Source organism: Camelus dromedarius, chromosome 11 (genome assembly GCF_036321535.1).
Source record: "Camelus dromedarius isolate mCamDro1 chromosome 11, mCamDro1.pat, whole genome shotgun sequence".
Taxonomy (NCBI): Eukaryota; Metazoa; Chordata; class Mammalia; order Artiodactyla; family Camelidae; genus Camelus; species Camelus dromedarius.
In genome coordinates, this window is record NC_087446.1 from 54121476 (window position 1) to 54147368 (window position 25893).

The 25893-nt window shown below is 32.6% G+C and overlaps 1 protein-coding gene across 5 annotated transcripts in view; it reads left to right on the forward strand.

Annotated features, from left to right (window-relative positions):
* LARP4 (La ribonucleoprotein 4) overlaps nt 1-25893 on the forward strand; it is a 57525-nt gene that overhangs the window by 5645 nt on the left and 25987 nt on the right. For 3 of the 5 annotated variants that reach the window (XM_031462587.2, XM_031462589.2, XM_064490971.1), the window contains exons 2-8: nt 9368-9515; nt 10321-10473; nt 12310-12385; nt 15802-15938; nt 17431-17534; nt 20124-20234; nt 21162-21215. In XM_031462587.2, the coding sequence (XP_031318447.2) occupies nt 9368-9515; nt 10321-10473; nt 12310-12385; nt 15802-15938; nt 17431-17534; nt 20124-20234; nt 21162-21215 (783 nt within the window). Of the gene's footprint in view, nt 1-3870; nt 3920-9367; nt 9516-10320; nt 10474-12309; nt 12386-15801; nt 15939-17430; nt 17535-20123; nt 20235-21161; nt 21216-25893 lie in introns of all 5 variants that reach the window. The other 2 variants (XM_031462590.2, XM_031462588.2) reach the window with 2 other exon arrangements.

A 25893-nucleotide genomic window follows, 5' to 3' on the forward strand; every position in this document is an offset into this window, starting at 1 on the left:
AGCACTGCTAATTGCAGAAACAATTGTGAGATAGGACTGATTTAAAGGATATATAACTTTGATTTCTAATCTTAGCCTTGTTACTAATTTGCTCTGATTCTCGGTAAGCCAAACAGATTAGTTAACCTTATTTTAAATTTTCTGTAGTTTGAGTATTCTATTAATTGAGCAAGTGAAAACTTTTAAAACAAGAATGAAGATTGCTGTCTGTTAAAATACAGGCTCATGTATATGTGGGATTTAAAGAAATGCAAATGATAGAATGCAAATAGGCACTTTATATTTGCTTTTTTCAAAAAATATTTTTTCTAACACATAAGTTTAAGTAAATGTAAGAAAAAGAAACTTGAATATCACATACTCATGTTTCTTCTCTAGTTTGTTGCCTTGTCAGACCATTTGAACCGATCTTTGGTTCAGAAAAATCTCTGTGTTACATGACTGGCTCTAAGGAAGCCAGAGGTCAGAGGAGACTTCACATGAATATTAATGGGAATGTGATATGAACTGTAGACATAAAGTCAGATTCCAAGGATGAGGAATTAAGTTTGCTTGGTTTATATATTACTGAGGGAAGAGAAGAGCATTTTCTGTATCAGGGCAGAAAAGTCAGGAGTAATCCAGGGTTTGTGTAGTACATAGTTGGCCAGTATTTCATACCAGTGGAGACTGCAAACTACAAAGCAGGTAGGGTGACCACACCTCCCATTTTGTTCTGGACAAAGTGTACATCTGTTTTCTGGAACAGATGTCTCACCCTATTTTATTCTCAAAAATGTCCTGGTTTGTCTGATAATTTTTCAGAAGAGGTCAGAGATTCACTGTGTGCTTTTGATAGTTTTTTTCTATATCATTAACAAAGCAAGAGAATTATTAAGTTGCTACTAAAATATTTGTTGTTGAATTAGCTATGGGAAATATACACTTATAGGATTAACAAAAACTTGCAGTTTACTAGCTAAAGGAAATAAGGCTATTCTATACTTCTGAGTTGGAGGAAGGAAAAAAATAGAGCAGTGTTAGTAATAATGATAAGAAACATTTATATAAAAGTTTGCATAAAAGAGTAGTTAAAAACATGGACTCCAGGTCCAGGCTGCTTACTCAGGTTAGGCCATTTTCTCATTGTATAACTTTGGGCGAGTTGTTTGACCTCTCTTTCTCAGTTTCCTCATTTGTAAATTGAGGATAATGCAATATATGTGATAATATTGTTATTGTCTATTTTAAAGGATTGTTAAGAGAATTGGCAGTGTAAAACACAGTATCTGGTACATAATAAATATGAGAGCTGCTGCTTTCTTATATACTTATGAAAGATAAGTCTCATTTCAGTTTTCTGGTCGTTTTCATTTGTAAGTAACAAATGGTTTGCTGACTTGACTATACACAGTAGGAATTAAAAGAAACCCTTTTTTGAAAAAATTTTTTTTATATTCTGTCTTGTATGGTTTATTTATGTCTCATCTTAATCTATGCCTGCTATTTCCTTTGTTTTATTTTTAATTTTTTTATGTCTTACTGAAGTATAGTTGATCTACAATGTTGTGTTAGTTTCTGGTGTACAGCATAGTGATTGAGCTGTACATGTATTTTTTCATACTTTTTCATTATAGGTTATTAAAAGATATTGAATATAGTTCCCTGTGCTATACAATAGGACCTTGTTGTTTATCTATTTTATATATAGTAGTGTGTATCTGTTAATCCCAGATCCTAATTTATCTCTATCCCCTTGCCACTTTCCCCTTTGGGAACCATAAGTTTGTTTTCTATGTCTGTGAGTCTGTTGCTGTTTTATAGATAAGTTCATTTGTATCATATTTTAGATTCCACATAAGTGATTTCATATACTTGTCTTTCTCTTTCTGACTTAATGTCACTTAGTATGATAATCTCTAGGTCCATCTATGTTGCTGCAAATGGCATTATTTCATTCTTTTTTATGGCTGAGTAGTATTCCATTGTATATATCACATCTTCTTTATCCAGACATCTGTCAATAGACATTTAGTTTGCTTCCATGGCTTGGCTGTTGTAAATAGTGCTGCTATGAACATTGGGGTGCATGTATCTTTTCCAATTAGAGTTTTTTCTGGACATATACCCAGGAGTGGGATTGCTGGATCATATGGCATCTCTATTTTTAGTTTTTTAAGAAATCTTCATACTGTTTTCCATAGTAGCTACACTAACTTATAGTTGAAAGGGATTATTTTGATATTTAGTATTGCTGTTTGAGAGTTTTTTTAGTTCTTTTTTATAGTTAGCTATTGGCTTTATCAGATGACCAATTTGAAGTAAAATGACTTAGTAGTTTGAGGACTATTTAAATTACTTAAGTGCTAGACATATATTAACAGGGTTCTTAATATTTAGCAATAAGGTTCATAAATTTCATATGTAGAGCTTTCTAGGGAGAAGTCTAATTTTGATTATGTATTCAGAGCAACCCATGAGTCCCCAAAAGTTAAGGCACTAATCTATAGACGCCTCAGATTTTTGTTTTGTTTTGTTTTGTTTTTAAGTACTTGTCAGCTGCCTCTGACTGAGGTAGTGAGAATTTGAGGATATGTCTTGTCTTTCCCTCTGATACCAGATGACCAACAGTAATAGCTTTTTTTTATTTTATTTTTTATTGAAGTGTAGTAGTAACACCTTGATTGACAATGTTAGTTTCAGGTGTACAGCAAAGCGATTCAGTTATAGTAATAGCTTTATTGATGAATAAACTAAAGATTTTCTTCCAGGTATGAAGTAAATGAATCCTGATTCTTGACAACTTGGGCCAAATAACTTAGGGTGGTCCAGTTACCTTACTATTCAAGTGTGAGCCCCAGTAAACCCAGTGGCTTGTTAGGATACAAACTCTCTGGTCCTATCCTGAACTGCTGAATCAGAATCTCCATTTTATCAACATCCCTAGATGATTCTTATACACGGTAAAGTTTAAGAAATTCTCATACAGCATATAAATTTTACTGTTGGTCTCCTGTGTGCTAGTCACTGTTCAAGATCCTAGAGAACAATAAACCATAGGCAGGGGTCATTGCCATTGTGGAGGTTGCAGACAAAATAACTCAGATTAGGATAAATTCTTTGTAATAGGGGGTAAATTTTATTGCATAAGCTACCATGAATATTTTTTTAACTGAAAATTTGCTGTACCCTGGCCCTAGGATCGAAATCATTACAGAGCTGAATTGACTTTTGCCCTGGGGACTCTAGGTCTTATCTGGTGACTATTTACTATATTCATTTCTTCTGGATTATTAGCTATTCTAGGGAGAACTGGGGCCAGGGACTATTTGGCTTGGTGAGGAGATTTATAATATTCCTTAAATAGTATGTAACCAATTGTCTTAAAATTTTCTGTAAGATAACTATAGTATAGTGGCTAAGAGTCACTATAGTGTAGTGGCAGACTCTCCAGACTGCCTAGCTTCAAATCCTGGCTCTTTTCTTTATTAACTATACAACCTTGGGCAGATTACTTTACCTCTAGGTAACTTTTTTCCTTATCTGCAAAATGTGAATGATACAATTTAACTGTAGTTGTTATGAAGATGAATTAAGTGTTTCATGAATGTTAGTTAACCTTCTTTGTCAGAAAGGGTAAAAAATTCCCAGTTTAATTTTCATTTTTACTTTCCATATAATACTCCTAAGTATCTATTGGTAGGATCCTGAAGTTTTTTTATGCTCAGTGAAATGACAAGTGTTTGTTTTGTGCCTAGTTTGTTTGCTTAAGTACTTAAGTAGTTTGGTGGTCCTCTTAATATTGGAGATATAAAAATTAAACCTGGATGGTTGCCATGCCATGAGGCAAGTAAGTTTAATCAATTTATATACTTTATTTCTGTTTTTCAGCATTTGTAGGGTTAAGTGGCATGGGATTTCTGGTTCTGATAGTAAATAGGTAAGTAAACCAAATGGTTATATATGACCAAAGAGATGATTTCACCATATTCATGGTGACTTTTTGCAAACTCTTGGTTCTGTTACCTTAAAACTGCTCTCTTATGAGAGTATCCTGTTGCCAAGAAATTGATGTTTCTCTTTTTTCCTTTCATTTATCTCTCTACCCAGATAGGAACTGTCATAAAATGGGCCAATGTTGAGGACTATTTTTGGCTTATTTAATGATGGCATATATTGTTAGAAATAGAGGTGTTGACTGATCTGTCAGTTTTTCAGACTGACAATTTGAATATTTTTGTGTGATTTGAGAGTATCTGGTGCTTACATATTACATTTGTGTATGTTGGCAGATAGTTTCAGCAAGCACTTGGACAATTTACATCCTTTGATAGATGTTTTATATAACTGTGTAGCCTCAAGGGCTTCCTTCTAGTTCTGTGGGAGAGAGGATTTTTATGGAGTTCTATATTACACCTTAGTCAAAAGACATGGTTATCCAAAATTTAAATGAAAAAATAAGCCTTTGTTCTAGTTAAACTGACTTGTCAGATTCATTATTGTGTCATTTTAAAGACTGTTCATTATAGAAAAACACATCAACTTTTTTTGATGAGCATTTTCAGTTTCCAATTTTTTTTATGTTAGGTAATTCTATAAAGGGCATTCTTGTGTGTGAAGCTCTTAGGATAAAATTCACTGTAGTAGGCCAAATAGTGAATGTCTTTAAAGTTTTTTATATTGATATTGATATCGGTCGCTTTACGAAAGGGTTATGACAGTTTTTAGTATTGCTCAGTTTACTGCATCCTTGTCAGCAGCAGGCATTCTTATTTGTGAAAATTAACTATACAGGTTAAAGTGAAATAATTTAGTTTACATTTTTTCAGTGACTAGTGTAATTGAACGTTTTTGCATGTTTATTAACTTTGCGGATACTCTGCTACAAATTGTCTTTTTACTTGTATCTGCTTTTCTTTCTTTCTTTCTTTCTTTCTTTCTTTCTTTCTTTCTTTCTTTCTTTCTTTCTTTCTTTCTTTCTTAAGTATAGTCAGTTTACAATGTTGTGTCAATTTCTGGTGTACAGCATAATGTTTCAGTCATACATATACACACATATATTCCTTTTTTATCATTTGGTAGGCTTTATAAGCTTTCTTCTCTGAAGACAGTAGTCTTTTTATGTCACTTGCCAAGAATGATTTTCCCAATTGATGTCCTTTAATTTGGATCTTAAATATTTTATCATACATTTTCTGATTGTAGAAGTAACAGATGTTAATTGTAGGAAAATACAGAGAAGCACAAAAATGAAAATAATAATTGTACTGCTTTGAGACAACCAGTAATAACACTCATTTTTAGTTTTTCCACTTTTTTTATGCTTGTGAATTATTTCACAGAATTGTTATTTCTGTAATACGATAGCAATTTGCTCTATTACTTTTCCAGATGTATTCAAAATGTGAACGTTTTCCATGTCTTCTACAATATTTTTCCTCTATTTTAAATCTTTATTTTTCAATAATTATAGATTCACAAGGAATTGCCCCCTAAGAGGATGATACCATGTATCCCCCCCATTTTTTTTTTGAATGGAGGAAGTAGAAGTGTCTTTATTTGCAGATGACATGATCCTGTATGTAAAAAAAATCCCAAGGAATCCACTTTAAAAAAAAGCCTACTATAGTAAACAAGTTTAGCAAGGTGGCAGGATAAAACCCAAAATATATTAGCAACAAACAATCTGAAAATGAAATTCATTGAACAATTCCATTCACAATAGGCTAAAAAAGAATAGAATAGGAATACATTTAACAAAAGAAGTGAAATACTTGCACTCTGAAAACTGTAAAACAGTGCTCAGAGAAACTGCTGAGGGACGTTTCATATTCATGGATTAGAAGACTCAATGTTTTAAAATGGCAATACTCCCACACTGATGTACAGATTCCATGCAGTCCCTACCATAACAGCTGATGTTTTGGATAGAAACTAACAAGCTGATCCTAAATTCTTATAGATATGTAAGACTTACAATAGCCAGTACCATGTACTTTTCTGCCCAGATTTCTTCAGTAGTAACACCTTGCATAATTATAGTATGGTGTAAAGACAAGCATATTGATATTGGTACAGCCCACAGAACTTATCCAGATCTCATCAGTTTTATATACAATCTAGTTTTAAGACTCTAGGGTATTCTGTATGTGGCTGGTCTACAGTTACGTGTGTCTTTCATTGAATAGGTTATTTCTTATATACTAGGATAACTTGTAAAAAGGAAATACTAGTAATTATGGATTATTTTAAGAATTAGGAGAGGTTATAGATACAAAGTATTCAGTACAGTGCCTAGCCCAAAGAATTGCATAACATGTTTGCTTTGGTTATTGTAGTGGTTATGGGTTTTCTCACTCCATCGTGTGAAAGCATTTTCCATTTTGATATTTTTTCATATTTCATCAACACTAAGATGCACATTGTTGCACACTGTAACTTCTCTGAAAATTGGGGTGCATCTTACAATATTTTATGTGTGATATTTTAATAAATAACAATTTTTCTTTGATAATATTAGTACTACTTTAGATTTAATACATGTAGTAATGTACCTTTTTAAATTTGAGTCTCTGTGTAACTCACTTTATCTAGTGAGTGTGTCATGATTTCCTTTTTTTCTGGCTGTTTGACTTTGGGTTATTTTCATTTCTTGGCTCTTAAAAATAATACTAGTATGTGGGAATGAGTCGTAACACTTTATAGTCTCCAGTAAAGAATAAGTTTGCAAATTTTATGCCAATATAGGAATTATTTTTAAGTTCTTTGCTAATCTAATAAGTGTAAAATGGTACTTCATTTTCCTGTTTGTGTGTATATGTGGATTTTTTTTTTTTTAGAATTTCATTTTCCCAGTCTTTATTTTTAGTTTTTTGTTGCAGTTTTATATTCTGTAGTCATCCAGCTATCTTTGTGGCTTGTATTTGTTTCTTCAGAGCTAATTTTCTATGAAAATAGTTTACATTTAACTTTCAACTTGCGATTATTTTGATATAATGCATTAGTGTTTGTGTAGTATGCTTTTGAGAGTGAGACAGCCAAGTTACCTTCTATTCAAAACCAACATATTTTATAAAAAAGAATATGGAGTATTTATACTGAGTGTTAATTACTTTTTAAGTGTTATTACTTAGTTCTTAAAATAAGAAATTCTTACCTTTGTTTATAGTTGAGAAAATTGAGACTCAGGTGAGTTAAGAAGTTTCCTCACAGTCACACAATTGTTAATGTTAGAGCTGGGTTTTGAATTCAAGTGTGATTCTAGAACCTCAACCATTATATGTTTAGATAATAATTATTACTTATTTTATTTTACTAAAGCCACATGCTAACTCTGCATAGCAACTTTAAGTTAAGGATATTTCCGGTAGGTATATGGCTTCTTTGCTGTATCTTTTTCATGTACAGCTCTTATTTATTAAATGGATTTTTTACCCTTTCATTGTATTTGTCAAGATTCAGAAGTTTGATTTTTCTTTCTGAGAGCTGTAATTTTATTATTTGCCATTTTTGGGGGTGGAGGGAGTAGGGACATAACCAGTATTCTCTAGAATTGAGGAAAGGGAGGGAGGGTAAGTATGTAAATACATAGATTCTCTTGTATTGAAGTGCTTAATATCAAATGAAATGCTGTTCTCATGGCAGGAAGGCTGGACTCTTCACGGTTATTTTCTGCCATCAGTCAGAAATTAAGCTATACCTCAATCCCCAGATTACATTCTGTCAGTCCCATCAGCTCTGAAGGCAAAGTGATGAGAGGTTACTGCCCTGGTGAAGAGGTGGGGGGCGGTGTATTGTCTATAGAGAATTTAAAAACAGTAATAAAACTGACTAAAAGCCAGGTGTTTGTATTATCCTATACCTGGCAGTTCTAAACAGTGTCAGTGATAAAATACTATCCACTAACACCACCATTTCAGGGCTCCGCCCTTGTTTCTAAGATATGAATGAACCTTGATATGGAAGAGGACATTGTGTCTGAGCTTTCTCCTTTTTTCTAAATTGGGTTTCAGCTCATAAAAGGAAGCAGTCCAAAGATATATGGCAAACTGCAGAGTGTAATTAAATGATGTTTCCTTGGTTCTTACATACAAGTTATGTTAGTCATGTTAATTGTACAGTATGGAAACTCACTCAAAGAAACTCAAGTGAAAAATCAGTTTGTTAGATTAAAAGGGTACATGGGAATTTCATGGGATGTAATTGCAGGAAGTACAGTGAGGCCTCTCAGAAGCTGAGCCTTCTCAGCAGCTCTCTGGGGCCTCTGCAGTTCTCCCTACCCACAGTCCTGCTTTGGTTGGTTATATTTGAGTCTTGGTGTTAAAGGCTGGGGTTTTGTTTGTTTATTTGTTTGTTTGTTTTTTAAAACCCTGTGAGCCAGGGTCAGTTGTAAGAACTCCCTGCAGGTACACAGAATTCATGACAACCTCCTAATAAATGGTTCAGTGTGTGCCAGTTATTTTTTATGAAAGTCGAATTCCCAGTACCTACAGATCATAAGCTTCCTTGCTCTTTGAATCTGTCTTCTGATGCCTGCCATCCAGGGGAGGGGCCTTCAGCTAATGGCTAAGACAATTAAAAGTAACTTTCTGGAAAGGGAGTAAAATTTTTGGAGGGACATTAATGTACTTGAGAAGGATCAAGCCCTGTTTACTTGAATGTGGTGAGAGAAATCTGTGCATCTTGCTTTCTTCCTCTCCTTCAACTTTTGAATAAATATTTTCCTCCCCAACCCATGATCCATTTCTGCTTTTCACCTTTACGTGTGTCTGTGATTAGATGATGTATATAGAAGGGCACTTCACATGGTACTGTGTTAAATAGTTATGTTTTAGACATTAAGAACGCACACTTTCAGGACAAATGGGAGAGTATATTCTAAGATAAGGCAGAATGCTGTTTTTGACTTGGGGGAAATTTTTCCAATTATAGAATCATTCAGGCTCAAAGGTCTTTGTCACAGCTTAGATGGCAATAAAAACTATATACTCTGGAAAACTGCTTTAGATAACTCAAAAATTTGCTCTAGATATACAAACACAAGCTGATGTCAAAGATGTGAATACTTTTAATAAATTTTGTATTTGTGAATAGTGAGTAGGTTGAGGTAAAGCAGTATTTCTAAATTAATAGTATTTTATAGAGATACTTTTTTATTGTATAGGTAGATGAATTTTATATATAGATATTTTAAGCTCATCTGCTTAAAAGATTTATATTTTCAATTTGAGCCAAAAACTTTAAAATAGTGCTTATTTAATATTATTAACTTACATAGTATCATTCAGGATTTTCTTCACATTTAAGTAGTGGGAAAGTCTTTTATCTAGATTTGTAATTTTAATGCGTTGAATTTTAAGTATTACAACTGGATCTTTTAATTATTTAGCAGGTAACATCTAAAGGAACTGGTTTAAATCCTAATGCCAAAGTTTGGCAAGAAATACCTCCAGGAAATACTGATGCCACTCCAGTAACTCATGAAACTGAAAGCTCTTGGCATGAAACAGCAGCTACATCAGGGTCTCATCCTGAGGGTAAGTCCTAAATATTTCATCAGAACAAATCACATTTTGGTTAAACATATGGCCAAACCAGTTTATAGAACTTCGGGGGTACTTCCTTTGATTATTGATTAAATGTATTTCTAAAATTTAACATGAAGTTTGTATACCATTCTTACTTATCCAATATTAATGAGTTGCCACTAATTTCAAACAGTAGTTGTATCTTTGGGTTCAGCATTTAACCCATTTATAATAACGATTTTTTTTTAAATTAGTTTTGATCTATACCATCATTGGCAATGCTGTTTACTCACTGATCTTAGACATATGACTTAACCTCTGTGTGCTTGTTTCCTTCATCTGTAAAACATTAATAGTAATGAATTTTGGTATAGGCTTATCTAATAATTAAGTGAATAAAGTACACAAAGCTGTCTGATACATAGATAGTATTATCTAAATTTAAGCTCTTGTAAGGGGGGAGGGTATAGCATAAGTGGTGTAGAGCACATGCCTAGCGTGTAGGAGGTCCTGGGTTCAATCCCTAGCACCTTCTCTAAAAATAAATAAATAAACTTAATTATATCCTTCCCCCTCAAAAAGGAAAATAAATTTTTAAAAATAAAATAAATTAGCTATCGTTAATCATTTTAGTTTATCCATAATGGTCAATCTTATCTCCCTTGGAAGAGAACTCTTTCTAAAACCATGTGGACATTTTCCCAACTCGTAGAATTCTCTGAAATCTTATTATAGAAGACAGGTGCACAGAGTTCCAAAAGATAAGATTTAAAGAATTCCTGTTTATTTTCGATATATATATTTTTTAACACAGGTAACAGAGAGCTTTCGGATGATATGTGTAAGGAATATGAAGTAATGTATTCATCTTGTGAAACCACAAGAAATACTGCAGGCATTGAAGAATCAACCAATGGAATGATTTTAGGACCAGAAGATCTAAATTACCAAATATATGACGTTTCTGGTAAACTTTATGGTTTTATTAGTAAAATGAGAATGCAGTATGCTAGTCTTTTCCCCTCCTCCCCTTCCCCTTAGATAAAAGATACCTAAATTACAATTTTTCAAAGAGTTCAAGTTTTTTGGTCTGTTAATTGAGATCAGTGCAAGTTCTATCAATTTTTCCATCACTTTTGTCACTGTGAAATGCATTTGTAAGTGTAAAATTGCAAGGATTAATTTTGAGAAAAGGGTTGTATTAAAAACATAGTTCTACTACAGTTCAACTTGTGAGATTTTTTTTTTTCATTTAATTAGCATGGATTAGAAGTTGCTTGGATTTAAAATGGATGAAATTTAAAAGAAACTAAAAATAGGCCATAGACCCTGATTATCTAACTTTATTTTTCTAATTTCAAAAGGGCTTTTTTGGAAAGTAAGTGTAAGTAGGCTCTTCTATTGCTGCTTAGTTCTCTAACTTTAGTCAAAGTAAATAAACCTTTGTCTTCAGTTTCCTTATTTAATATAAATATCTGAACTAGATTTCTTAGGTCTGTCAGCTTGTAAGTTGATTTCTGAAGTGGAATAGGGAGATGTTTCCGTATAATAATTTAAAGTGGTTAGGTTTACTTCCTACTTGTCATAATATATCTAACCACTGGCTACTTTGAACATAGAGTTGGTTTAAGAGAAGTTGTCACCTCTCTTAAACCAGTTGGTATTTTAATAGGTTTGCTATAATGACATTGAAAGGTTAAATTAACTTATTCCTCATTTAACCAACATTTGAGTGAATAATTTTTGTATTAGAGGGGTTGCACATACTACATAGAAATAGAATGCTGCTTATATTCATTTTTAATAAGATTAAATTAATATCTAGTATCACTTTGAATCTTGTAGTAAGACAAAGTAGTGGTAAAATCATGCACAGAATTTATCTTTGCATACATCCTATTGTCTGTGTATTTAAAGGGAATTAGCCTACTTAATCATTAATGCTTTTTAAGAAGAGGACATATTATATGCTTTGAGCCTGTAATGTTTTGTGTAAGATTCTAATGAGAGACTGATGGTTTTCCAGACTGGAGTGCTGAAAAAAAAGTCTCATGTTCTGAGTCTAAATAACAGAAAGCATAGAGGGCTATTAGAGAGTTGATCTGATCTTTTGGACATTTGAGTGCCTTCATTATTCCTAGGAATATATAGTGCTCTAAAATCAAGGAATGAAAAGAGTATTAAAAGATAGAAGTTTAAGGAATGTGACTCACATTGGATTTACCACCCATAATATAGATATGGAGCTATATATAACCTACTTGGTTTAGTTAGTTCCTGTCTTCAAATTTAAATTATTGTTACTTTTGTTCTTTGAGTTTTTATTAAAGGAAGAAGTAGTTATCACACTTTTTAATTATTTAGGGTAGTTTTACAATATGGTAGCCAGGTGTTTTTAGTATTAATGATGATTTGTTAATTAATTGATAAAATATGTAGTTTTAAGGTGGGGAGGGTATAGCTCAGTGGTGGAGTATGTGCTTAGCATGCATGGGGTCCTGCATTCAATCCCCAGTACCTCCATTAAAAAAAATTAATAAACCTAATTACCTCCCCCTCCCACCAAGAAAAGAATAAAAAAAAACCCAAAACTGATATGAACTCTATCTAAAGAGAAGAATAGATAGGTTGAAAGAAATTTATTAGACTTTGTGCTATCTGAATTCTAAAAATAATAAAAACACAATTTTCTGGTGATTGTAATTTGTGCATACTTGTGACTTATTTTGAGTACAATAGTATGTAAGTTTACTGCCTGTGGTAATTAGGTATTAACTTTTCCTTTCTTGTTTTCTACTATCAGGAGAAAGCAATTCAGCAATTTCTACAGAAGACTTAAAAGAATGTCTGAAGAAACAATTAGAATTCTGTTTTTCACGGTACACTATCATTTTTTAGTTGCCATTTCTCCTTTTCTGAAATTTTGGTTAGTTGATATAAAATCCCTGTGAAAAAAGGTAGAAGAATAGTCTTAATTTCCTTCAGCGGATATATTTTGGTATCATTTTTTAGTGTATTTCTTAACTAGATATAAAGATGTAGTCACCAGTTGCATATGCAAAGAATCTATTCCCAGTAGAAAGATAATGAATTTTTCTTTTTCTTTTTGTTTGGGGGTAGGGGGCTAATTAGGTTTATTTATTTATTTTTAGAGGAGGGTCCTGGGGATTGAACCCATGACCTCATGCATGCTAAGCATGTGCTCTACCACTTGAGCTATACCCTCCCCCATGAATTTTCTCTTGGATGTTTTTTCTATGATCGTATTCATTTTTAGGGTTCTCAAAGAGGTTGTTATCTCTTAAATTATTTTTATTAGTTGGCTTTTGTAACCTTTGATCATAGAGTTATTTTTAATAAGATATGTGGTTGGGCATAGAATTTATATTACTAGTGTCTTCTAATAGAGTTCTTTGAGGCAGATGTTTCAAGATATCTTTTTTACGGATAAAAATTATATTTACAGCTTAGACCTCATAAAACTTCTCTGTGTAGAACTGCCCTTTTCAAAATCAGCAGAAGTTTCGATATGCATGCAAATGTAATGCTGTCTGTTTTTCCTGTATCTGGTGAGAGGTAAGACCGGTGAACCATTTTTAAGCCAGAAACCTGGATTTTATCATAGACTTCTTTATTTCTTTACACATAATACATTCTTGACTCAGGTTTAGTTGATCCTTCATCCTGAACATCTCCCTTTACTTCTCCTTTTTATTCTTTGTCTTTATAGTATAGTATATAGGCCCTAGTTTTATAAAAGCAAAGCGCCTTCTGGCTCTTCTCTGGTCAGTTGTGCGTATGATGCAGTTCATTTTCTATAACAATTGTAACAGTTATTTTAAAATCTTTGCCTGCTTAACTGGATCATTTGTGTGTCTGCTTGTATTTCTGAGTTTTTTCTCTTGTTTCTTCGTCATAATTTCTTGGCTTTTTGCATATCTTACAAATTTTGATTATATGCTGGACACTACATATAAAAGAAGCTAGAAGCTGCATGTACCATAATTTTTCCCTCTAGACAAGATTTGAGCTTTCTTCCCATGGGCAGAAGCAGATTGATTGCTTCCATCTAGTCAAGAATTGAGCTGAGTCAGGGCTGAGCAGCCATTTTAATTAGATTTGATCCACCTCTAATTTATCTCCATTTCTTAGTCATGACCTTCTTAAGCTTTTGATTTTACCAGTTTTTTTGTTATCTCAGTCCTAAAACACCAAGGGAAATTTAGTTTTGTTCTTCAGCAGTTTTAGATGAGCTCTTTAGCTTCTTACCCTATACAGCTTCAAAATCTGGCAAATGTCTTGTCAGAGAGACCTGTCCTAAGATTGATGCAAGATTCCTCCTTCCACTGGGACAGGAGACCACAAAGATTTTACTCTGCCTTTTCAGCCTGGCTCTCAGCCTCCCATCTTCCTCCTTAGAACTCAGTTAATGTCATATGGAGGAAAATTAGCTGTATGTTGTGGGGGGGCTTCTTTAGTCTCCTACTCATGATACCAGACCTGTGCAACTGCCTGAAGTTCTGCTAGTTTCTCTCTGGTCCAGAATCTGCGGATACCCTCAAGAAAGAAAGATCATCTTTCTGGAATTTCACTTTGTCCTTGTACTTTCCACAGCTCTCCTTTATCTCTGAAAACATGATTTTTGTAATTTATCCAAGTTTTTTTAGTTGTTGCAGTATGAGTTTTGGCTTTTCATGATCTCCCACATCCTACTCAGAACTATGATACAGTTCAAACCATCTGGGCAGTTGATGTTTGCAGCTCAGCACAATTGCCACTGGGACATATTAGATATTAGTCATAAATCCTAGATGAGAGATATCTGTTAATTTGACTTAATAGTGTGTCATACAGTTTTTAAAGAATAGACCTACTTGAAAGTCAGAATTGATTTAGACTACAGCCTTTAGTTGTACGAATATTATGTTTATTATGTTTACAGTTTTCAAACTCTTAATATCTTATTGATTAGGGTGATATTAGTGTGTTCCTCCTTCTGTGCTGAGGTGAGTTTAGCCTTTACTGGTATCCTCTATATTCTTTTTTCCCCAAAGACAAGTAACCATCACTTGTTGACAATTGTATAACCTTAAAAAAGTGATTACTAGTCTATTTTATTATAATTTGAGTGTAAAGGCCTTTGATCTTATTCTTTGCCAGGCACTAGGGCTTTGAAACACATTTTGAACAACAGTGATCCTTCATGGATCCTGTGTTCTGGCTGGGGGAGACAAAACAAAAACATAATAAATAAGCAACTTTGAAGTGTGTTAGGTAATAAGTGCTGTGAGGAAAAACAGCCATGTAAGCAAGAGAAAAGCGGCATCAGGAGTGCTTGGGTGGTTTCAGTTTTTTTTAATTGAAGTATAGTTGTTTACAATGTGTCAGTTTCAAGTATATAGCAAAGTGAGCTGTGTGTGTGTGTGTGTGTGTGTGTGTGTGTGTGTGTATTTTCCAGATTCTTTTCCATTATAGGTTTTTACAAGATATTGAATATAGTTCCCTGTGCTATACAGTAGGTCCTTATTGTTTATCTTTTATATATAGTAGTGTGTATATGTTAATACCAAACTCCTAATTTACCCCCCCCCCACATCTGGTTTCAGTTTTAAATAGGGTGGTCATTGAGAAGGTGGCTTTTAAGCAAAGATTTCTAGTCATTTATAACCAGACTGCTTCAGGGGTTTAATGTGAATAACAAGGTATGAATTTGATTCTACTTCAGTTTGTTAACAAGATTTTATGTGTAAGATAGAGTGTTTATATCTTCCTTTTAAAAAAAACTGTATCTTAAAGAATTTTTTGTCTTAAATTAAGATGTTATAAATTTATTATTTTAACTTTATTATTTAAATTTAAATAAAAGTCAAATAAGTATTAAAAATGCAAACATTAAGAAATTAAAATTTCTTCATGATCCAACTCATGGTTTAAACTAGTTTTCCACATATGCATATGCCAACATCAGTGATCAAGTATAAGATGGTGTATGTAATATATTGTAATATACTTTAAATTTAACATTAAACCTCTTTCCATATCAATATGATGCCATAAAATCCCTTGTTCAAAACTTTTGGGCCCAGTGTATTTAGGGATTCAGAAACTTTTCAGATATTGTTAGAATATATCTGTTGTATATTGTGTATTTTCATAGTTTGCTGTGTTATTTCTGATAGCATAATTTTATTTTCCTAGGTTTAGTGATAAAAGTGAATAAGGTACCTCTTTTCTTTAGGTGCTTTTGAAGACTTGTTTGTTTTATAGGACTGTTGTTTCTGTATATTTCTTTCAGAGAAAATTTGTCAAAGGATCTTTACCTGATATCTCAAATGGACAGTGATCAGTTCATCCCAATTTGGACAGTTGCCAACATGGAAGAAATAAAAAAACTGACCACAGATCCTGACCTAATCCTTGAAGTGTTGAGATGTATGTAAATTATACCTTTTAGCTTATTTTTTAAAGTCAAAAAATTAAATATTCTTCTGTTTTCTGATCATAAGGGAATTGTTTTTAACTCCATAGTTTTTTGCTATTCTGTTCTAATTATTTTTACTGACTGGTAGATACAGAGCTTCTATATCAATTCTATACCTTGTTTATCTTGATACCCATTTACTCAAATATAAGCAATTAAACCTCAGTTTTCTGGGCTTTTAGAAAGCTGTGTGTCATTATGACACCCTCTGAAGTGATCTGTTTCAAACTTTTGAACCCAAGTAAGAAGTATGTTTTATATCACAGCCCAATACACACACCACATACTAACACACAACTGAAATGTTAACTACACAGGTTAATACTACATGCTTGCAATGAATTCATATCTTTTATTCTAAAATTGATTTCACAACCTACTAAAGAGTTGCAGCCTGCAGTTTGATAAACACTGCTCTAAAATTTGGTAAAGAATTTATATTTTTAGATTGAGGTTCTAAGAATTTTTAGTGCTGTTTGTATTTTCTGTCAACATTTCTTGGTAACTTACGGGTTTTGTTAACTACTTGACTGAATAAAGGCAGATCTTCACTTTTATATGAAATGTGTTAAAAATGTTTAAAAGTTAAATATAGCAAGTCCAATAATAGACTTACAAGAATAGGGATTTCCAGTCTCGGGAGCACTAAAAACATGCATGAAATCTCTGATCTATTTCTACAGGCATAATTTCTTAAAATTACCCAGTCTTGTCAACATCAAAAAAATTGACCAGGAGACAAGTAAAATCTTCCACCTCCAAGGGCTTGAACCTAGTACTTATATACAAGCCTTCTTCCTTAACTACTTCTTTTATTCTCTCTACTTACCTGCTTAGGGAGATGTGACACATTATCTCTTTGAAGGAACTAGAAATAAAGTCTTGGCTTGTGGTACTGTCTTCATTTACTATTTCCTCAAAATCAGCATCTAAAAGATAGCTTCTGGGCCTCTATAGTAGTAAGAGTATAAATATGTTAAAATCAAGAAAAGATTGTAATCATTTGTGTGTAATTCTTGGTTTAAGTGCTTCTCAGACTTGAAGAATTTCTTCACATGCCAGAACTCATTACATTCCCCAGAGTAGTGTTTTGGCTAATGCAAGTACATTGATTTTACTCCAAATAAAGTTATATACAGGGAAATTACCCTATTAGATATAAATGTTGTATACTTTCTGAAGGCTTCCTTTCAACTCCGACACACTGCCAAATCACAAAGTAAGTACTATGAATATATGTTTTGAGACTAACATTTGGCAACATTGTTTATCAATCTCAAGATATTTTATTGTAACTGTTACTTTAATTCTATAACTTAATTTCTTTAAGATACTAGCCACTGTTAACTTATTTAGTTGGAAATGGAAATGAATAGTTTTTCAATGGAATTATTAATATCACTACTTTCCCCTTTTGAATGAAACCTGTTTTTAAAATTTTAGCCTCTCCCATGGTACAAGTTGATGAGAAGGGCGAGAAAGTGAGACCAAGTCATAAGCGTTGTATTGTGATTCTTAGAGAGATCCCTGAAACAACACCAGTAGAGGTAAATCATTAGCATTGTTAAATGTTCTTTAACTGTTTAAATTGGAGGAGGTAAACAAGCAAATTTAATATGTTTGTAAATTCTGAAATACTGGAAGAATGGCAGTATTTATTTATTTTTTCTATTTCTTTAAGTAGAAGTATAGTCAGTTTACAATGTGTCGATTTCTGGTGTACAACATAGTGTTGTATACATATATATATTCCTTTTCATATTCTTTTTCACTATAGTTTACTGCAAGATATTGAATATAGTTCCCTGTGCTATACAGTATAAATTTGTTTAAAACCTAATGTTTTATTATCTCTGTTTTACAGATAAAGTAGTGAGCCTTAGACTGGTTAAATAACTTGGCTAAAGACACATGGGCTGTTTTAAGTGACAGAGTCTAGGTTTGAACTTGATAGTTTTGGTTCCAAAGCGCATGTTTCTTAACCACCAAGCACAGAGCTTCACACTAAGTTGTCGTGTTAAGACATAATAGAGATGGGGAGGACTAATCAGTAACTGATACAGTAATTAATTAGCCATTTTAAAAAGAATTTTTAGAACCTTGTCACCTGACATATTTGATACATTAGTAGTTAATCTTTTTGCCTGGGGTCATTTAGTATTAAGTTTCCAGAATGACTGTTTCCTAAACTTAGAAACAGTAAGAGAAATTAGAAGAGAAACTGTCACTGGATAGATATTGGATATTAAATTATGAACTATATGTCAAAAGTTACAAATTGAAAGGAAGATTGCATAATGGAAAGAATATTTTTAATATTAAGAAACAATGTAGAGTATATGAGTGGGGACTCAAGAGCCAGACTGCCTGTATTTGAATTCCACCTTTTTTTACTTACTAGCTCTGTGACCTTGTGTAAGTTATTTAAACTCTTTACCCACAGTTTTCTCATCTATTAAATGGAATAATAGTAATAAATAACTCCTAAAATTGTGAAAATTAAATGAGTTAGTATATAAAGAGCTTTGAACAGTACCTGGTATGTAAAACACTCTAAGATTTGCTATTCTTATAATTTTTTATAGTTATTGTAATTCATATTCAGATGAAAAATGATAAAGGGAACAAGGCAGCAATATACTCTTCATTAGAAAAAGATAAAGGAAGTGCAGAATACTAAAATAGCTACGGAAAGTCTGGCAGTAATTATTGAAATTCAGATTAAACCGAAGGGATTTGGATGATGACCTGAAAAATTCCTGTTAGGTGGAATAAATTTTGATTACCCTAGATCCAGACATCTCTTATACTTGGAAAAGTAAATCTATGAATATAACTCCTCCTAAAGAATGATGAAGAGTGAATATAGGGATTTTATTAAGATTTAAATAAATTAATTCATTATACATTTTAAAGTAACTATACGTATTTGGAGATTATCTGTGGATTTTTGAAGGTAGAGATTAATGAATGGCAGCCTAATAATTCCACAGATAGTTTTCCAGAAATATAATTCTGGACTGGATCGGAATTTTATTAACTGAACTTGGGGATATTTCACCACTTTGACAAGTGTCACAAAACTTAGCTGGTTACTTGTATCAAGTAGTTTTTTTGAGCCAAGAAAATTTCTTCACAAGTAGAAAGTTCTTTTTTCAATTCACTGTATTAAAAATTAGAGGGAGTCATAATACAGGTTAGACTTCACTGTTGTCATGCTGATTGTCCAATCAGCTTAATAATTATCTTTTTAAAAATTGATACTTACTGATATTTTTATATTTGTGGGACCATTTAACCTCATCAGATTCTTTTGATATTTGGGAATCATTAGTTACTACTGAATTTCTCCTTAAACAGTTACTAGACAAAATGGAGTTTGAAGCTATACAAACTGGATTTGTGATAGTATATCTAGGTTAAATAGTCTAAGCCACCATTTCCTCAGCTGTAAAATGGAGATGATAAAATCTTCACAGAGTTGTTTTCAAGAGTGAATTATAGCATCTCACCCTGGATGGTGTTTCAGTAGATGTTGTTTCATTTTCTATAACTTTTTAGGGATATTTAATATTCACTTCCAGATGTTTTCTTTTTAAAACTTTTTACAGGCTGTTAACTGTTATACAGTTCTCAGTTTTGGTAATCATCTTTTTCTGAATCCATATATTTGTTGGAGTTTCATTTTCAAGTGTATCAGTTGTGAATAAGAAGATCTTTGTCCATAGCTCGTGTCTATGACTGTTGTAGAAAGTGAATCTGGATTAAATGAGAATGCATGAAAATACTTATTAGCACCCAGAAAATGTTAACAGAGAACATCCCCCCTCCTCCTTTTTATGTATAATAGCATGACTGGAAGGATTTTACTGTAAAGAAAATTTAGCTTGCCACTAGGAATGAAATATGTCAGTTTTGCTGATTATAAAATAAGATTCCATCCCTTAATCATACACAAAATTTAGACTATAACTATGCATGTTTTTGTTTCAGAGCATCATTCTGCTCAATAGAAAAATGGGCAGAAGACATAAATAGGTAACAGGTAAAGAAATTGAAGGGACCAAAAAACATGAAGAGAAAATAATGCCCATTATTCATGTATTTTCAAAGTTAACTAAAGTTTTTCTTTTTAGGAAGTGAAAGCTTTGTTTAAAAATGAAAACTGCCCCAAGGTGATAAGCTGTGAGTTTGCACACAATAGCAACTGGTATATCACCTTCCAGTCAGACACAGATGCACAACAGGTAAGATGAAAACTTTTCATCTGATTTCAAGTCCTGGTGGTTAAAGAGGTAGTGGTATATTTTAATTGAGAAAATGTGGGCTCCCAGTAATGTTTGTAAAGACTGTTGAGCACCCTATTCAACTTTTTGGTTTTACTTATCAATTAGTTTGCCTTTTGATCATCTTCCTACAGCTTTTTTTAAATTCCAATTTAAGAACAGTTTGGGGGTAATATTTAGCTAGTGGCGGAATGCATGCCTAGCATGCACGAAGTCCTGGGTTAAATTCCCAGTACTTCCATTAAAAAATAAATAAGTAAACTTAGTTACCCTCCCATAAAAATAATTTAAAAAAAAACATTAAAACTGTAAAAAAAATTTTTTTTAGTTGAAAAAAAAAAGAACAGTTTCTTTCCTATCAATAACAGACAATTTAACATGGGGATTGGAAACCATGTACTCAGTAGTTACTGTTTCTAGTACATGGTTAGCCCACAATAAATACATAATTTCCTTTTTGATTGTTGGAATTTTGACATTTTATTCTTAATTGTTATGTCCTATTTAAAGATAAGAGAAGTAATATTCCTTTGAAACAAAAATTTGTCTAATAGCATTTTAAAACCACTCACTTTTTTTTTTCATGTTAGACTGTCTGAACCCATTTTAAAATTGATACATAGTGAAATTTCGAGTCTGTTTTGAATTCTGTGCATTTTTTCCTGTAGTAATCCATAATAGCTAATACACAATAAATGTAAACTATAGCTGAGGTCTTAAATTTTTACTTTTTTCACTCCATATCATCTACATAATGGGTTCAAGTTCAGAATTTTTTATTATTTAGCTTAGAGATAGTTGCTAGTACCAAAATCTCTTGATAGAATAAAGATGGCTTTAGTGAAATGTTTGAATGTTAATGAATGTTCTTTTCTGATTTGTTAACAGGCTTTTAAATACCTGAGAGAAGAAGTTAAAACATTTCAGGGCAAGCCAATCATGGTAAGAAACATTTTTAAGTAGGCCAGCATGAAACAAGAAAGTTTTTGTTGTCTATTAAAGATAGATAACATTTAAAACACATAATGATTTTAAGGAAATTTGTGGCACATATGAAATGCTACTTCAGGAAATTAATTGATAGGACATCAAAATTCTTATTATACAGCAGTTCTTTCCAAAGATAGAACTTCAGACAGCATTAAGTTTTAGTTAGCTGCTGATTGACAACATGTAAGATAATCGTGGATCCCAACATGAGGAGTAGGAATAATTTTTTAGTAACAAAGATAGAAAACATTGTCAGTACTTTCAACCTCATCTCAGTTAACTGTATCACCACATTAATACTGAGCCATTTGGGAACTGTTGATGACACTTGCTGACTGTCTCTACATGTCTAATCTGTTCTCAGATGCCATGGAATCTGCCTTCAAAACGTCTTTCAATCATTGCCATTGTTTAGGCTTAAACAGTTATCCTTTTAACTGTTATCCCTTCAGCTTCCCCCCCATCATAGTCCATTTTCCACACTACTACCAAACCTACAATCTGAAATAGAATCCTAAACGTGCACTTACTTTGACATGCTTCTCATTCCCTATGTAATATAATAATTATTTGTAAATGCAATACACTATCCTTGCTAACTTTTATTGAGCTCTTACTTTGTGTTACCAATGTGTGCTCCACGCACTGTGTATATATAGACATATTTAATTCTTACAAGAACCTAATAAGGTAGGTACTCTTTATTTTCTCCATTTTACTGGTAAAGTAAGGCATGAGAGTCACCTACCCAGTTCTATACTAGTAGGTAAAAAACCAGATTGAGAGCTTACATGATTAAGAGATTCTATGTTAGGCACTCTTCTAAGAACTTGACATATTTAAATCTCATGGTAGCTGTGCGGTAGATGGTATTACATACATTCCATATTACAGATGAAGACACCTGCCAGTTGTCATTCTATTTCCTCTGTCTAGAAAGCTTTTCTCCTTACTATCTCCTTTCCCTGCTTGAGGCTATAAAGATATTCCTGTAGGTCTTCTAACAGCTGTAAAGTTTTATATGTCAAATTTAGGTCTTTGATATATCTGGAATTAATTTGATGTATGGTATGAAATAGGGATCTAATTTCATTTTTTTCCATACATAGAAAGGCATTTGTCTCAACTTATTTATTAAGTGATCTCTCCTTCCACAACTTGTGTGTGATGTTGCATCTATTCTATCTCTAGTTTACTGAACCAATGTCACTGTTTTAATTATAGTTTTATAATACCTTTTTATTCTTATGCAAGTTCTCCCTCTTTGTTCTTATTTTTTAGGATAATCTTGGTTATTCTTACACCATTACTTTTCTGTATGAATTTTAAAATGTTTGTCTGATAGCAACAAATAGCCTAACAAAAGCCATATTGGAATTAATGGAATTGCATTTAATTTATTGGTTAAACTAGGGACAATTGGCAGTGGTTTTACTCTGCATTATTCAACTTTGTGGTAACTTTATTATGATATATTTTCTCTGTTTAGGCCTGTTATGTTTATTATATCCTTTTGCTTTTTTCATTTCTCATTGGTAACTTAGTGATTTTTTTTTAATGTTATTGTTTGCAGCAACCTTGTTGAACTCCTTTATTATATCTATTGATTTGTTGGGTCTTTTGGATTATCTGCTTGAGAGATCATATTATCTATAGATAATCACTATTCCTTATACCTTCCATTTCTTATAGCTTACTGCTTTTGCTAAGATCTCAGGTATAGTGGTGTGTGTATGTGTGTGTGTGTTTATTTCATCATAAGTAATTTTGTTCTTTGCCATTTTGGTTTTCATTTATGGTTCTTTTGATCAGCCATCGCATAGAAGTGTTCTTGCTAGGAAATTCACATTAATTTTTATACCATTCATTAAAACCAAATGACTTTGGACCCAAAAAGACAGATGTAGGAACAAGCAATCATGTATTCCAGCCCTTGATGCTGCTTTCAGCTTCAAGTCTTTGATCTGGATATGTCACTTACCCCTAAGGTCTTGGTTTGTTTCTTTTTTTTTTTTTAATTGAAATCTAGCTGATTTGCAGTGTTGTATTAGTTTCAGGTGTACAGCATAGGGTTTGTGTGTGTGTGTGTGTGTGTGTGTGTGAAATACACATACATATGTATTTCAGATTCTTTTCCATTATAGGTTATTATAAGATATTGACTGTAGTTCCCTGTGCTTACAGGAGGTCCTTGTTGGTTATCTATTTTATATATATTACTGTGTATCTATTAATCCCAAACTCCTAATTTATCCTTACCTCCATCCCCTTTGGTAACCATAAATTTGTTTTCTATGTCTGTGAGTCTATTTCTGTTTTGTAGGTAAGTTCATTTGTATCCTTTTTTTAGATTCCACATATATGTGATATCATATGATAATTTGTTTTTGTCTGACATATTTCACTTAGTCGTTAATGATAATCTCTAGGTCCATCCATGTTGCTGCAAATAGTGTTATTCTTTTTTTGGTTGCATAATAATCCCTTGTGTGTGTATGTTTATCACGTCTTTTTTTATCTATTCATCTGTTGATGGACACTTACGTTGCTTCCTTATCTTGGGTACTGTAAACAGTGCTGCAGTGAATATAAGGGTACATACATGTTTTGGAAGTAGTGTTTTTGATTTCCTTGGGTAAATACCCAGAAGTGAAATTGCTGGATCTTATGGTGGTTAAAAGAATTTCGAGAGGAACCTCCATGCTGTTTTCACAAATCGACTGTATCAGTTTACAGTTCCATGGTGCTCAAGGGGTCCCTTTCCAAGTTCTATCCAACACTTGTTATTTGTTGTCTTTCTGATGATAGCTATTCAGACAGGTGTCAGGTGATATCTCATTGTGGTTTTCATTTCCATTTCTCTGATGATTAGTGATGTTGAGTGTCTTTTCTGTCTCTGGCCTTCTGTCTTCTTTGGGGAAGAAAAAGTCTGTTTTGGTTCTCTGCCCATTTGTATATGGTGTGAGAACATTGTCCAGTTTGGTTCTTTTGCGTGAAGCTGTACAGTGTTCCCAGCACTATTTAAGAGGCTGTCTTTTTCCCATGTTTATCCTTGCCTTGTTTATCATAGAGTAATAGAACAAATATGCGTGGATTTATTTCTGGTTTCTCTGTTCAGTTCCATGGATCTGTTTGTTTTGTGCTAATACCATACTATTCTGATTATTGTAGCTTTGTAGTATAGTTTGAAATCTGGGAGTGTGATACTTCCAACTCTATTCTTTCTTAGGATTGCTTTGGCTATTCCGTTCATGAGCATAGTATGTCTTTCCATTTGTTTGTGTCTTCAGTTTCATTCATCAATGCCTTGCAGTTTTTTACAGTCATACCTCTTTGGTTAAGATATTTTATTCTTTTTAATGCGGTTATAAATGGGATTGTTTTCTTTCTTTTTCTGATAGTTCATTATTAACATATAGAAATGCAACATATTTATGTTTATTAATGTTATATCCTGCAGCTTTACTGAATTCATTTATTCTAATAGTTTTTTGATAGCATCCTTAGGATTTTCTATATAGTATCATGTCACTTGCAAACAGTGACAGTTTACTTTTTCCTTTCCAATTTGGATTCCTATTTGGATTTCCTTTCCAATTTGGATACTATGTTGAATAAAAGTGGCAAGAGTGGGCATCCTTGTCATGTTCCTAATCTTAGTGAAAATGGTTTCAGCTTTTCACCATTGAATATGATGTTGGCTGTGAGTTTGTCATATATGGCCTTTATTATGTTGAGATATGTTCCCTTTGTACCCATGTTGTGAGTTTTTATCTTTAATGTTACATGTTTAATATTGTCAAAAGCTTTTTCTACATCTGTTGAGATGATCATAAGATTTTTACTTTCAGTGTGTTAAAGTGATGTTTCATGTTGATTTGTTTGCAGATATTGAACCATCTTTGATCCCTGAGATAAATCCTACTCGATCATGATGTGTGATCCTTTTAATGTATTGTTGAATTCTGTTTGCTAATATTTTATTGAGGATTTTGCGTCTGTGTTCATCAGTGATATTGGCCTGTAGTTTTCTTTTTTTGTGTGGTATCTGTGTAATTTTGGTATCTGGCTAATGCTGGCCTCATAAGTTCAGAAGCATTCTTCAGCTTTTTGCAATAGTTTGAGAAGTATACAAAACACTTCTAAGGATTTTGTAGAATTTATCTGTGTAGCTGTCTGGTCCTAGACTTTTTATTTGTTCAGAGTTTTAAATTACTGATTCAGTTTAATCACTGATAATCAGTCTGTTCATATTTTCTATTTCCTCCTGTTTGAACCTTGGGAAATTGTCTATTTCTAGGAATATATCCATTTCTTCTAGGTTGTCCATTTTATTAGCATCTGATTGTTCTTATTAATTTCTTATACTCCTTTGTATTTCTGTAGTGTCAGTTATAACAACCTCTCTTTTGTTTCTGATTTTATTTATTTGCTCTCTTTTTTCCTTGTTGAGTCTGGCTAAAGGTCTATCAATTTTGTTTATCTTTTCAAAGAACCAGCTCTTGGTTTTATTGACCTTTTCTGTTTGTTTGTTCATTTTTTAGTTTCTTTTTCATTGATTTCCACTCTGATCTGTGTTACTTCTTTTTCTTCTAACTTTGGGTTTTGTTTATTCTTTTTCTAGTTCCTT